At 34.2% G+C, this 14,453-nt stretch overlaps 1 protein-coding gene across 7 annotated transcripts in view; it reads left to right on the plus strand.

Moving 5' to 3' along the window:
* The first annotated feature begins 5,546 nt into the window (after positions 1–5,546).
* LOC148608918 (uncharacterized) overlaps positions 5,547–14,453 on the plus strand; it is a 74,951-nt gene continuing 66,044 nt past the window's right edge. For 2 of the 7 annotated variants that reach the window (XM_088596470.1, XM_088596465.1), the window contains exons 1-2: positions 5,660–5,864; positions 10,928–11,004. In XM_088596470.1, the coding sequence (XP_088452596.1) occupies positions 10,949–11,004 (56 nt within the window). In that variant the 5' untranslated portion in view covers positions 5,660–5,864; positions 10,928–10,948. Of the gene's footprint in view, positions 5,566–5,636; positions 5,865–10,927; positions 11,005–14,453 lie in introns of those variants that run through there. The other 5 variants (XM_088596466.1, XM_088596472.1, XM_088596471.1 and 2 more) reach the window with 5 other exon arrangements.

Here is a 14,453-nt window from a genome sequence, read left to right on the forward strand (position 1 = left end):
AGATAGAGAGAAAAAATGAGCTTTCCTCTCTGCGAGTGCGAATGTTCGGGTCAATTTGACAAAATAGCCCAGCTCTCTGTGCCAAAATTTAAATAGTTGATATCATGTAAATTAATTTGAGATAAATACTATAATCTGATTGGTTAAAATAATTTTGTTATATCTCAATGGATAAAAAATATTGACATGCCCATATTCAGTTAAGTTCAGAGCTACTTTTCTCATGTTTAAAGATAAAAATATCTTTAAAATTAATTTATAAGAATTGGCTATGAAAAAAAATTTTTGTCTATTGAAAAATACACTTCGCGCAATAAACAATATGCACATGGAAAATTTATGTTATTTTTCAATATATAAAATTTTTATCATAGCCAATTCTTAAATAATCATTGCAGTTCTACACATATTAAATAGCCTTAATATCGTTATACGCCAATATCGTACGTATAGTAAACATTACATATTTGACATGGAGTATGATCGGCGGCGGAGCGATATCTTAATCCAAACTTTGCAAGGAGAATAACCCGCGGAGTGTTATTTTGTTAGTTATATGTTGAAATGTCTACCCTGGTTACTTAATTTGGTTGCCGACGATTTCTAAGTCAAGTTCAGTCTATAACTAGACTTTCTTGACAAAAATGACAAGTCCCTAAGACAAGTATTTAATTTATTTCACCGTACTAAGGATTGGTACATACCAAAGACGTTTGTAGTCCTTGGGTATACTAATACATGTATTTCTAGAATTGTAAAGTTTGCCAAATTAAGTGTTCTTTTTCGGCAATTACTTATTTAGTTGTATATGAGGATTTACACGGCAAGATCTTACAACAGAGGTGTACTCGACTTGTTTCTCTTTACTGAAAAAGGCTTTTGTTTGTTTGTTTGTTGGGGTTTAACGCCCGAGCAGCAATAGCTCAGCTATATTCAGGCGATGAACATGAAGTGGATGATAAAATGAACATGAAATGATGATGAAATGAAAAATGGGATGGGACACAAGGATAATTGGGTCGACAAATTTTGATTGCCAGTGGAAATAGGGAGAGGTGGGTAGGGTCGGGCAATTTAGCCTCTTGTGGCGAAGCCCTTTGGTTCCTACTCCGGGAGAATACCACAGTAGGGTTCTTTAACGTGCGAGGAACGTGGCATCTTTCCCAACATGCTGCACCACTATGGTTTGCGGTCAGGTTTTCCGTATTATAGCCTGACAAACCCCAGCATGTAACACACCAGGGGTACCCCATTCCACCACCTGGGGCACACAACCCAGTTGCTCTGTGGGCAGAGGGCCCTAGCCCTCGGCTAAGGTTCTGAGCACTATTTAGTCGCCTTTTACGACAAGCTTAGCGCTGCTGCAGGCCTATTCTTTTGCCACCCGGACCTGCACGGGCCCTGAAAAAGGCGTTTACAATTACACATCAAAATAAAATGGCAACAAATGTTTCACCGAGTATTGTATATAGCTACCCATGGTTACTATCTTTGGTGTCTGAGCTTATTAGTGCGCTTTTGATGGACAAATGAATAAAGAATGAAAAAAATATGCTGGCTTTAAGCAGATACCTATAATATTTGTTAATTAGCCAGTTTATTGATAAAATGATCACGCTTCGGAGAACGAGGTCCCTGACCTTTCCACTATTTATTGAACTACCTTTCCCCCTTTTAGTGAAGTTAAATGATCTGAAATCTGTAGGGGGTAGGTAACTTGTTTTCAATACTTCTTTTTCATTTGTTATAGTAGAAAGAAAAATGTGATATGAACATAAAGCTAAGATATCGAAAGATGGGAAACTGAAGGTTTTATTTCAATATTCGCAATACCTTTTTTGTAATGACCATTTAAAGTCCCGCCGCGTGTTATTGTGAGGTTTCAGTTATTTGGAAATTTCTTTAATTACAGGTCTATGCTTTAAGTAAAGGACCACTATTTTAGCAGGAGTCATTTGGTAAGATATTGGAATTATGAAAATAATAATTAAGGGAACCAAGATTCGAGCAAAAATCAAAAGAATATATTTCAATCACACATGTAAGAGCACTGTATTTGGGATATTTGTCAAGAACTGAAATATAAACACAGCTCTATTCGTTTTCTTTGGTGTCTTCATCTCCCGTAATGACATGCACAGAAGGACCATACTTGAATGGCGAGTTTTGACAAGAACAGTCCCGTGTACAGCATTGGAAGTCCTCAATCTTGAGGTCCTGCAATAGGTGAATAAAAGGAATATGAAAAATTCGGTATGGATTTGTCCTTGAAAAAACGTCGGAACTTTGTTAATTCATGGACAAGTTCTGGTCAGCATTTTTTATGCAATACAAAGTTCTTGCGTACATGTATAAATTTATATTTTTAGTCTACCCTCTTCCAGCCGATTAATGAGGTGAAATCTGCATGAAGTAAGTTCTAAGAGGAATAACTCGATTTTTAATAAGGAGTATTCTAAATGCGAGGAACAAATATTTTTCTTAATTCTGGCATGCATGTGGTAAATTGAGGTAATCATGTCTCATCTTCATATACGTATGGTATACAGACACACACAACAAAAAAGCACTAAATAATCATAATGATACGTACTAAGCAATAAAAGTAAACGGGCAAACCGGACTTCACTAAAAACTGGGAGCATGGACCGGGTGCACAGGTAGGGTAAGCTTCCTCTGTTTTTCTGGAAACACCAGCCGAGTTGGTCATTAAATTAACGAAAGAGGAAATGAAAACAATGACACGGTGAACAGATTCCTTGTCGTGGTGAAGATTGATACACCGTAACGATCCACGAGTTCAAGATGACGACCATGAATCTTCTGTAGTGACGACTTCATTCTTGTAGCAACACAACCCAGTTCCAGAATTTTAAAGCTTAAATGTAAGAAGTCTAGCACTGTACAAAAGTCAGCGTAATTACAACAAGCGCTCTATATAGCATTTTGTATGAGCTATGATATGAAATCTCCATACGCAGGTGCTGAAGGGATGTTTCAACAAGAGCATGAAAGAAAAGCTGAGAACACGGCATGAGAACTTCGCGTTTGTCGTATAGTTTTGTCAATATGTTTCCCTTTTCATCGACCTCTAAGTGTAGGTCAAAAATGATCAAGTTATGAGGCTCTATGACTTCATAGTGCATGCAGTGTGCTTTATCTCAAGTTCATTTGGGTAGATGCGATGTATAAAATCCTCAATACTAGGATTGTTTAAAGACAACACATCATATATATAGCGGAAACTGAAATCAAAGGATCTTTACAAACGATGTTTCTTCTTTGAGATCAGATCAGCTTTAAAGTCAGACTCAGATTTAAAAGTGAAGGAATAGATCAGCGAGTGGTGGAGCACAAGTTGTTTCTACTGGAATGCCGACCCTCCGTTAAAAAAAAACGTCCACCACACAGTATAAATATGTTGTTGGTCAACTTCTTCGGTATATTTGGAAAATGATTTAGAATTGTTTAAAATATGAAGAATCTCTACAAAGTACTACGTATTTGTACCGTCTGTTTTTTTTGAGTAACGACTATCGATATATTGATTTTAAGTCGGGATTTCAACTGAGTTTGGAGAATAGTAGTTTAAAGGATTGAAAACCATTAAATTTGATGATATCATATTCTGATGATAATCTAGCATTTAGGGTTTCCAGAAGATCTGTCGAGTTTTTTTTTTTCAGGATTCACATTCAAGTGATACCATGCACTACGGGAGTAATAAGTGCCATGGTAAGACTGAACACCCTCTTTGACAGCCGTGAAATGGACGTCAATAGTTTCGAAATAGGTTTGGTAGTAATTTTGCAGATCCAGCGATGAAGCGCTGGTAGTATGGATTCTTGTAGAATTTTGGAATCCAGTACGTGGACGATAGATCACAATTATAGTCTTGCAGTGAGACCAGAAGAGGATACAACTGATTAATGGTTTTCTTCTTTGGAGAGAGTGGTAGCAATGAAGTTCTTATTACTGATATATTTTCTATGTCTATATCCGATTATAAGAATTGGATGTAACGCGTATTGTAAACAAAAAAAAATGTTGTTTTGAGCTTTGTCTGTTGTTACGGCAACACATATATTTTTCACAGCTTTCACCTACTCTGACAGTGAATCAAGATCTTTTTGTTCTCGGTGTATCACTTTTCTTGCAAAGTCCTCCACATTATCTATAAGAATTTTTAAGTTATAATCTATACCCATACAAAAGATAAGCTTAGGTACATAGTAATAGGACGTACAAAACAAGTATTATACGTAAATAAATGAAAATACATACACCGAGAGTGAAATCACGAATCATATAAAATAATAAAGGATTTGTTCATGATGCGGGAAGTAAGAGCTGTGCATCGTCATATCTTGTGTATACTCCAGTAGTACTAGAGGTTGTCTGGCGTGCTATTTTCTGACTTGGTTGGGGTATGGAGGAACGGAATTCCAACCTCTCATGTTGTAGGAGTAATCTTGTGTATATAGTAAAAATTGGCAAAAAACCTGGTTGACCAACACACCAATTTAGATTTTAATTAGTGAAATAAGTAAACTCTCGAGAATTTAATCAACGTGGAAAAAGATACATAGGAAATTGTGTGTAAGGGAAACTGTGTTGAATCAGGGAGTGTATCTGTAGGATACGTGCATTTTTCACCATAGCTATTCTTGTATCTACTCTGATAACTATTTTTTTCTGTATTATTATGAAATCCAGAAACATACCCGAGGCCATATGAAATTGCAATTTTTACATATCTTATATTTTATAACTATTTTGAAAATATTTCCTCTTGCACAGGGGTGAAGGTCGCTCGGGCTGTTCAAAGACGGTGCTCTGTCACGCTTCATTGATTTTCTTCACTTTTTTTTTCTTTTATTTCAATTAATTTGGTGAAATCGTGTTAATCTTCTTATAACTTTTTCTGTCAATTTATTGAAATTGTCTATTACAAATATATATTGATAATTTTATTTGTAACACATGAAAGCCTGATCTATTTAAGTAACTGTCTTCGTAAGAATCATGCAAAATCTGAAAAAAATGTGATACACTCCAAAAAAGGCTACATATTTTTATTTTTGGTACTTAATTAGTTGTTTTATTGGTCAAAATTATGAAATGTGTAATTATTTATTCCAATTTGCCTGAGATAATCAACATTGAAAATCCGATAGATTCTATTGTAGATGAGTGTTATTTACAGAGTTATCTCCCTCAATTTTGAAAGCTACAGTGCATTTTATATAATTTTTATCTCCTAAGAGCACAGGTTATATGGAAAACCGAATGTTAATCTCTGCTTACTATGGCAAATTAAACAAAAAATATATAAACACCTGGAATCTTTTCTCGTATATATTTCATAATTCATTCTATAGACATTTAAAATAACCTTTTTAATATAAGCTTCGAATGTATAGAAGCTATGCTATTGTTAGCTTGAAACCACCACAAATTTCTGCAGTTTTAATATAAAGTCCTGTTTTTATGAATGACAGGTAAGTGCGTCATGTGACCCGAGGGAAAGGTTAGACGGCTGTTCCATCATTCGGACTTACAAAGGTAAATTTTTTTTTTATTAATTTATTTTGACCTAATAATATTGCGTCTTTGATAAAAGCAAGTGTTAGATAATGATATCGTTTCTTCTGAGTTTTACATTAGATATTTACAGTTGTATTGAAAAAAAAAAATGTTTTATGTAGCAGAGTGTGTCAACATGACAGAACAGCTGATACTAAAGAACCTCGCCCATAGGACAGTAACTACACGAAAGTTGTGTATTGCATTTGTTTTCGTTTTCATACACTAGGAGTTCCTTATCGAAATTTTCTTGAAAAGGAAGTAACAGAACGCTATTTGTAAGTAGGAATTCTTAAAAGACACTGTCAAAATGAATTTATTTCTCAAATTTAGGCAGTCCACAGTTTTTTTTCTCCACTGCCTGGTGTCCGCCATATTTTGATTAGGGCTAGGTAGATCTATTTCAGCTCTAGTTTCAAATTGAAAGTAGACAGTTCGGACCTGAGTGCGTGACTCAGATTTACAAGCATTTGGGCAACTTTTTCCATAATACCATTCTAAAACATGAAGGAAATGGCTCGTTGCAGCCCCTTATTTTCCGTTAGGTAAATTACTGAATTACCTGTCGGTTGATTACTTAAAGTGATAATTATATTAGTCAGTGATAGTCAGTTATTGTATTCAAATATTCAAAATATGAAATAAAGCAGTGAGTGTCAAGGTACTTGTTAGGTTATGCCTAGACCTGCATGTATGTTATGCCCAGTAAAGATTGGTATGTAAATTGTAATACACATTTGGACAAGTGTTACATATTGTACATGTACTTGCTACATGCAAACATTTTTGAACATAAGTCCCAGCCTTAAGGTTTTCATGAGCATGGCTTGCTGAGAACTTAATTAATATTGGACAGTGTCTATAGAGGATATTGGCTTAGTTGTCAGCTGGATTAGTGAATTATATATTTGTACATGTACTGCTTTAGTTCAGTTAATATACACTGATTTTAGAACTAGAGTGCCCAGGATTTTTTCCCCAGTTGCAGTAGTCTTTTAGACAAGACCCTAGTCACTCAGTAAAGTGGGGGCTTAGAACAAAAAGTGGGGTTACAGTTCAATCTTTATTTTCAACAGTATTTATAGCGACGTCTCTAACATTTTTTGTTGAAAATCATACAGAAACAGTGAGTAAACCAAGCAAAAACATATTTGATTGGCAAAAAACATCCAAATCTAAATGGCATCTAGCTGAAAACAAAGTTCAGATCAACGATATGGAACTAAGTAAGTCAATTTCAGGATTTGTTAATAAAAACAACGCATGCTGACCTACATGTACCATACTTTTATCTTTTTGGCACATTTCCAGAAAGACATAATTATCTTAGGGCCAATGGTGGTCTCAGTACCCTAATATTTATCTTGACTTAAAAATATGAAATATATATTTGACTTTTTTATTTGTAATCCTAGATTAATTTTAATTAAGATTTAACAAAATATAAAGTAATCTTTATTGAAGGTTAGTGGCAGTCTGTGTATAACATTAGCTCTTTATCTAACTGTATATTTCAAAATATGATACATGTACATGAACCATAAATTTTAATCATTTTTTATTCATTTTTTGCAACAATCTTTTACAGTAGACACATTAACATGTTGTAGTAAAGATTTAAGGGTGTTGCCCTATAATCATTAGATCATTAATGCTGTTTAAATGACTGTATCAGTGACTAGCCCAGTTAGACATTGTGAGGACCAATTATTGAACTTTTCTACCTTTATCCATTTTCTACCACAGGACTGCAGTATACAATATAACTGGGTTAGGCTGTAACCAATGAATATATTAATTCTCTCACCTAAAGAATGTCAACCCTAATCAAGGAAATTATTTTCCATTTTGTTAATGCTTTTATAAATGTACTCATTACTTGTACATTGTACTTGAATGCACAAGATATTATGTAAGAGAATTTTTATTTGACTAATGTGATTGGTATTTATAACAGTATAAGATGTACATGGATATGGAAGCAAGCAAAAGTAGTAAATTTTACATGAAGGTGCATTATAAATGTACATGTATTATTATTAAAGGTATGCAGCACGAACAAATATGGTAAAATATATAAATATAGACAATATAATCATTAGAACTTATGGCTTGTTGTATAGGTACAATCTAGCAGTAAAAAGATTAAAGTATATGCAGAGAGGTTCATTTATTTTCATGTGTTGTTTAGATATTTAATATTCAGTAGACTTATTATTTCAACTTCCTGGTGACGTAGGTATTGGGTATTTACACTGGAATCGTGATTGATTTTTTTTGTTTGAATTTCATGTGATCTGATCAAACTGATGTGTCATCAATACACAATGCATTAACATTTTGTAAATTTAATATTAAACCAGTGAAGGCCTAACATGTAACTCACCATGGCCAGAATTCTGGTTTATTAAAGACACCCCTTTTGAAACCAAAAAGTGTTTAAAACCAGTTAAAATAGGACAAACACTCTAAGTTGAGACAATTGTGTCCAAATAACCACTTCGAAACCCTTAACTACCCAGTGTAACCCCTACCCAACCATAGAAAAGGCAAATTCTGTCTACAGATCATTAAGGTAAATAAAACTTTTTAAATAAAAATACATCAAAACTAATTTGACAAGTCTCTTTCACAAAGCAGTTAAGGTCCCAATTAACAATTGACCTGTAAATTGTCATTATTGTTACTGGTGATGTTCATAATATCCATGGAAAGAACAGATTGTTTATATCAGAGCTAATTAACAAAGTTTATCATATGTAATCACAATAACATTATATTGTATCAAACTTAGTTGTAAGTGAACATAATTGGTGTTGAAAACTTAGGAAGGATTGTTTCACTTAATATTCTAGCCACAAAGTATATGGTAACAATAATCTTTACAATCAATAACTTGTCTTCTGAAGGCTTACAAAATGACCAAAATTAAATGATGAAATTTCTGGAGACTTGGTCTAGTGTGTTCATACATGTACTTTTGTCTTTTACATGACAGATTCAGCCATTTAAGCTCAGACAAGAAGTTGACATTTTAACACATGTTTATTTGGCACTCAGCCCAGCAATCTTGTCCAGAATTTTGCATATACATTGATTGTTTCCATTTATACATGTATGTGTGAATAGTCTCAATTTTTGTACTCATTATTTACAATTGATTTTGAATTGATGTTAACAGGGTGTCTGTTGTAGAAGTCCTACTTGTACAGGAATATTTTATACTATTAGGACATCTTTATTTGGTAGTTTTTATTTTACATGTAGTAAACAGTTACTCTTTATGACAAGAAACAGCTGCATGTACATGTATGCAGTAACTCACTATAGGGTAGACAGACAGACCAAAATGATATAAACAGAATTCAAATGCCTTGAGTCTATCTGTTTATGAGTGCCAAAGCTACATCGGTTATCAAAGACCCTGATTTAGCAAAAACATTGTCTACTATATGTGACAAGTATGTTGTCGTACCAGCAGACAAAGTTCAAAACAACATTGTTTTTGTCTGCAAAACTTTTTACATCCAGTGTTTTTTATCAGAGACAGATGTAGAAAATAATAGCAGTGATAAGACCTATACTGCTACCACACTCTTCAAAGAAGAGATCATGGAAAACCATAAGTCTGTGCTATCTTTTTTTTTCTCTCTACCAAGGACGATGAGTGTGATTTACCGTCTATGTGTTGGATTCCTTAACTCCACAAGAATCCATACAAATAACATTTCATAGCTGGATCTGCAAAATGTACTACCAAACCACTTTCAAAACTTTTTAACTTCTATACTCACAACTGTCAAAGAGGGTCTGCAGTCCTACTACAACACTTGTTACTCCCGTAGTGGTATTAATTCAATATGGATCATGAAAGATTCAGAAGATCTTTTGGCAACATCCCTTCAGCACCTGCATATGGAGTGTTCATATCACGACTCAAACGTTATGCCAGAGCTTGCCGAAACTACGCAGACTTTTTGTATCACACTAGAACTCTAACAAATAGGCTTATGGAACAGGGTTATTTTCCTACAAGATTGAAGTCATCACTACAGAAGTTTTACGGTCGTCATCATGAACTCGTGGATTGTTATGGTGTATCCATCTGTGCCATGAAAACGAATTTATTCAACGGGTCATAGTTTTCCATTCCTCGTTTATCTACCCCAGACTTGACTTTTGATGAGCAGCTCGGTGGGTGTTTCTATAGAAAAGCAGAGGACGCTTACCCTACCGGTGCACCTGGTCCGTAATCCCAGTTTTTAGTGGAGTCAGTGTTGTTCATTTGCTTTTGTGACTTTGTATGTATGATTTTAGTTACTTTATGTTCTTTGTTGTGCATCGTCTGAATATAGCTGAAATATTGCTGCTCGGACGTTAAACCCCAACAAACAAACAAACATCTTTGTTGTGTATGTCTGTTTTCCATGTCTGGTCTTTGTCCCTGGATTACATTATTTTGATTACCGCAATAACCTTGGTTCCCTTGATTACTCTTTCTTTATTATCCACAACAGACAACAATCCCTGAGTATACAATGCACCAATAAGATAATGGTACAAAGCAAGTTCTATTACATGTACATGTACTTCTAATCCTTTTCATTTTAGTTTCAATGAATGGTTACATGTATATGAACATGTAGTTCAGCCCAATGCTGACTATTTGTACTTTTAATGTTTTTCTGTAATTTCTGATAACATTCCAATTCCTTCTTAGAATGGACACTTAGCTGTTGTGATTAGTATTGTAGAAGTTTTTAAATATGTGCACAGTAACAAAATACAAAACAGGTTTTAGTTGTAATCAAATAGGGGATTACTTATTGTTCACTTAAAATGGATTGGTTCCGATTCACAGACTTTTAATCAAACCATTACTATATCAGTTCCTCCACATGCATTTTGTAAATTGGAATAGATTTTTATTTATCACTTAAAGTGTACATGTATTTTGAAAAATACCGGTTTATGTAACAAAAGTTGGTTTAGAGATGTTAACTAAGTTAGCAATTAAGAACCCTTAATAGGACCATGTAAGAATTGTTGTCCTTTGTTATACTGTGAAAGTATTATTGTTCATGGGGTACTAATTTTCGTGGGTGAGCCAGACCAAAAAAATTTTATTCCCAATGAAAAGGAGATTTCCTTTGATGTGAATACTTAAAACCTCAAAACCACCAAATTAAAGAATAAACAAACTTGTATTTCTTCCCTAATCCACGAAAATTAATATCCATGAATTAAAGTAATAGAAACACTAACATAAAGATCAGAGAACCACATTTATGGTTGGCTACCGTACAGCTTTGTTAAAAATTTCATTATTATTTTTTTACAGAATTTGTGAACTGGCTTGGTGATGCCAGGTGTTACATCACATGAGATGGACTATCACCACAATTATGGCGGTATGAAGTAAGTTATATTTTTCTTCTTGTATTTTACACATACTACATGGTGTTAAAGGAAGTTTAATAGTGGTATAAACACATAAGTCCAGTCAGTTTTACATTTATATTATTCACACCTGAAGAATGGAAGAGAACCAGATAAAGAGATGAACTGAATTATTAATGTTATTATATGGAAAGGGACATGGTGATTTTTTTTTTTTTTGTGGGTGGGGGGGGAGGCCTGGATCTCTTTAAGGTCTTGTCAATCAGTTGAACTACATGTTGGAGCTCTTTGACCTCTGTCTCACCTTGTAGTCAAAGCTATTCGGATTCAATTCCCTTACGGAAATGAAATGTTTCCTGTAAGTCTGCGGCAAACATTCTGCAAACATCACCACTTTTAGCAGTTTATAAAACCTTGAGTTCACCATAACGTATACATGTAAGTTATATTTGGTGAATAATCACTGAAAGATCACCAGAACTTTCAAATTCTAGAAGAAGAATTAGGTGCATTGCTATAGAAGTATTTATGGTGAAATTGAGGGTCATTATTACACATCGATAGCGTTGCTTATGCTGCTGTCCATGGTGATAGCACTGCAACTGAACGATTGCCATCAAACGCTTCCATATTCACGGCTGAAGCTGGAGCCATCTTGATAGCACTTAAATTGATTACACAGTCTAATCTTTCACAGTTTATTATTTGTTCAGACTCTTTAAGCTGTCTTATGGCAATTATGAGTCACAAACTTAGAAACGCTTTTATCTTACAAAATCTATATTTTATTCATCAACTTGAGGAATTTGATAAAGAAATTGTTTTTCTCTCTGGAACCCAGTCATGTTGGTATTCAGGGGAATTCAATTGTAGACAGGGTTACCAAGAAGGCATTAAATGAAATAATAAAGGAAGTTAGTTTACCATACACTGATTTTAAAACCTGTAATAAGAAAATGTATTTTGAAGATGTGGCGGGACTGATGGAATGGTCTTGAACAAAATAAGCTCCATTCCTTAAAACCCCGATCTAGGCATTCATCAATCTGGATCCGACAATCTCAAAGAGCAAGTAGTCATGATTAGATGTTGCATTAGACATTCTAGATCTACACATGGCCATTTTCTTGTTGGTGATCCTTGACATGAGTGTATCCCATGCGATTGCCCTTTCTCTATCAAACATGTTCTTCTAGATTGTGTGGATTTTGCCAACACCAGGCAAACTTATTTTGACTGTGACAATATGTTTGATTTGTTCAAGACTGTTTCAGAAGAAAACATTATCGATTTCTTATGGGACATCAGTTTATTTAATAAAATCAAATTTTTGATACTTTTTGATTTTCCAATATTTTAATGTTTTATTGAAGTAATGTTTCTATGTGTATTTTATATCATAAATTGACCGTTCGAATACCTTTTTATTTATAAATAGCATTTAAAATTTTTTTTTATGAAGACTTTGATCTTGCTTTTAATATGTTCATTTTGTTAAATGTTCTTGCCGTGATATGGCCCTGGTCACCAAAACGGCATTAAAACACAGCAATCAATCAATCATTATTACACTCAGAACCTAACTATTTTCATTAGCTGTTTTGTTATATTTCTTGGCTACTTACATGTGTACATGTAGCTATAGAATTTGTCTGTGTGCATTATACTGGTAACTAGTGCAATTGTACTATTATCAGACTTTTTCTAATCTAAAATCTGCTAGCATGAAATTTACATTTTTAAAATTTGAAAAGTGTTGCAACAAAACTAACGTGTCATTTATGAAGTACACTATTGATAATTTTTGTACTGTAAGTATGGTTTAATTCACTTGGTAATGTGAATCATGTTTTCTTGTAAGTGGATGTCACCCCGTGCAGGTCTGGGTGTCAAAGGAATAGGCCTGCAACAGCACTTAGCTTGTCATAAAAGGCGACTAAATAGTGCTCAGAACACTAGCCGGAGGCTAGGGCACTCTGTCTACAGAGCAACTGGGATGTGTACCCCAGGTGGTGGAATGGGGTACCCCTGGCGTGTTACATACTGGGGTCATCCGGCTATATTATGGAAAACCTGACCGCAAACCATAGTGGTGCAGCATGTTGGGAAAGATGCCACGTTCCTCACATGTTAAAGAGTCCTGCTGTGGTATTCGATAGGAGTAGGAACCTTCACACTCTGCCCCAGGAGGCAAAATTTCCCCACCCAACCCATCCCTCCTTTTTTCTAGTGGCAATCAAAATTTGCGACCCTATTATCCTTGTGTCCCTTCCCTTTTTTCATTTCATCATCATTTCATGTTCATTCTATCATCCATTTCAAGTCTTTTTTGATCAATTCCTAATTCTTTCTTGAGACAAAAGTTATATGTATTATCCCCTGCCTTTGATGTGATGACAAAGTGTGAACAGTCTTAACAATGTTTATAAAATACCTTGTGGGAATAGGTCAATAAATCACCTGAACAAGAGACAGATTTGGGTGTGTGTATAAATGTCTCATAAAATCTTGTCCAGATTTTGGTCTGTTGTAAAGATACATGTTCGCACCTTCTATACTGTATTAGATATTCAGACAGTTCACTGTTTTGGTAGGATATCATATAAATTTTTGTCTAAAGCAGGAAGTAAGGAATATGAGAGTTTTGTTAAGCTGTGTTCAAATAAAACATTCAATAAGTAGAATATCACTATCCAGTTGGTACTTAACGTGTACATGTTCATGTTTTTGTGTAGATTTGGTATTCAGTGTTGACAGTGAAGTTTGTATTGCAGAGCAAAATATAAAAAAAAACTCTTAAGATTACATGTATGTTTGTATTGATATAATCTTTTAAAATATTAGGACATGGTTTACATATAGGTAGATAATACATGTACAGTGTACATGAATGTTCTATCAACTGATTTAATAATAAAAGAAGCTTTATTAATACTACTGTCTTTCTGTCTGTTCATCCTTGATTGAATTCTGAATTATGTCTTTTTTTCTAAATTTAAATATGTAGCTCCAGCAGGGATTGATTTGGGGGGTTAAGATTTGAACTTTTTAGGAAAGAAGGACTGAAAAGCAATTTCTTGATGAGTAGACAATAACTTGAATAAAAGTGAATTATGATTCTCTTTTAAATTGTACGACAAGGTGCAATACCTGAAATAAGTCTGGGATATTTAGGGGTTGTGACTTGAGCCAATTCAGAATGAGGTGCCAGAAAGAAGATTTTTTTCCGATTTCTGGATGATGACTTAGAATATAAGGGAAATGATTTCTTTAAAATTGTACCACAAAGTACCATAAACTCAAAGGAAGATTGTGATTGATTTTGGTAGTTATTACTGGAAACATTTAGGAATTAGAAGCCAGAAAGGATCAAATTCTTATCCTATGTCAAATGTCTTATCACAATGAAAAGTCAAAGCAGTTTGAAGGTGTGTTCATACTTGCCCCAGCTGCTGAGGGTTTGACCT

Source organism: Perna viridis, chromosome 8, assembly GCF_037379345.1.
Source record: "Perna viridis isolate PV_CMFRI_1.1 ecotype Kerala chromosome 8, ASM3737934v1, whole genome shotgun sequence".
NCBI classification, from domain to species: Eukaryota; Metazoa; Mollusca; class Bivalvia; order Mytilida; family Mytilidae; genus Perna; species Perna viridis.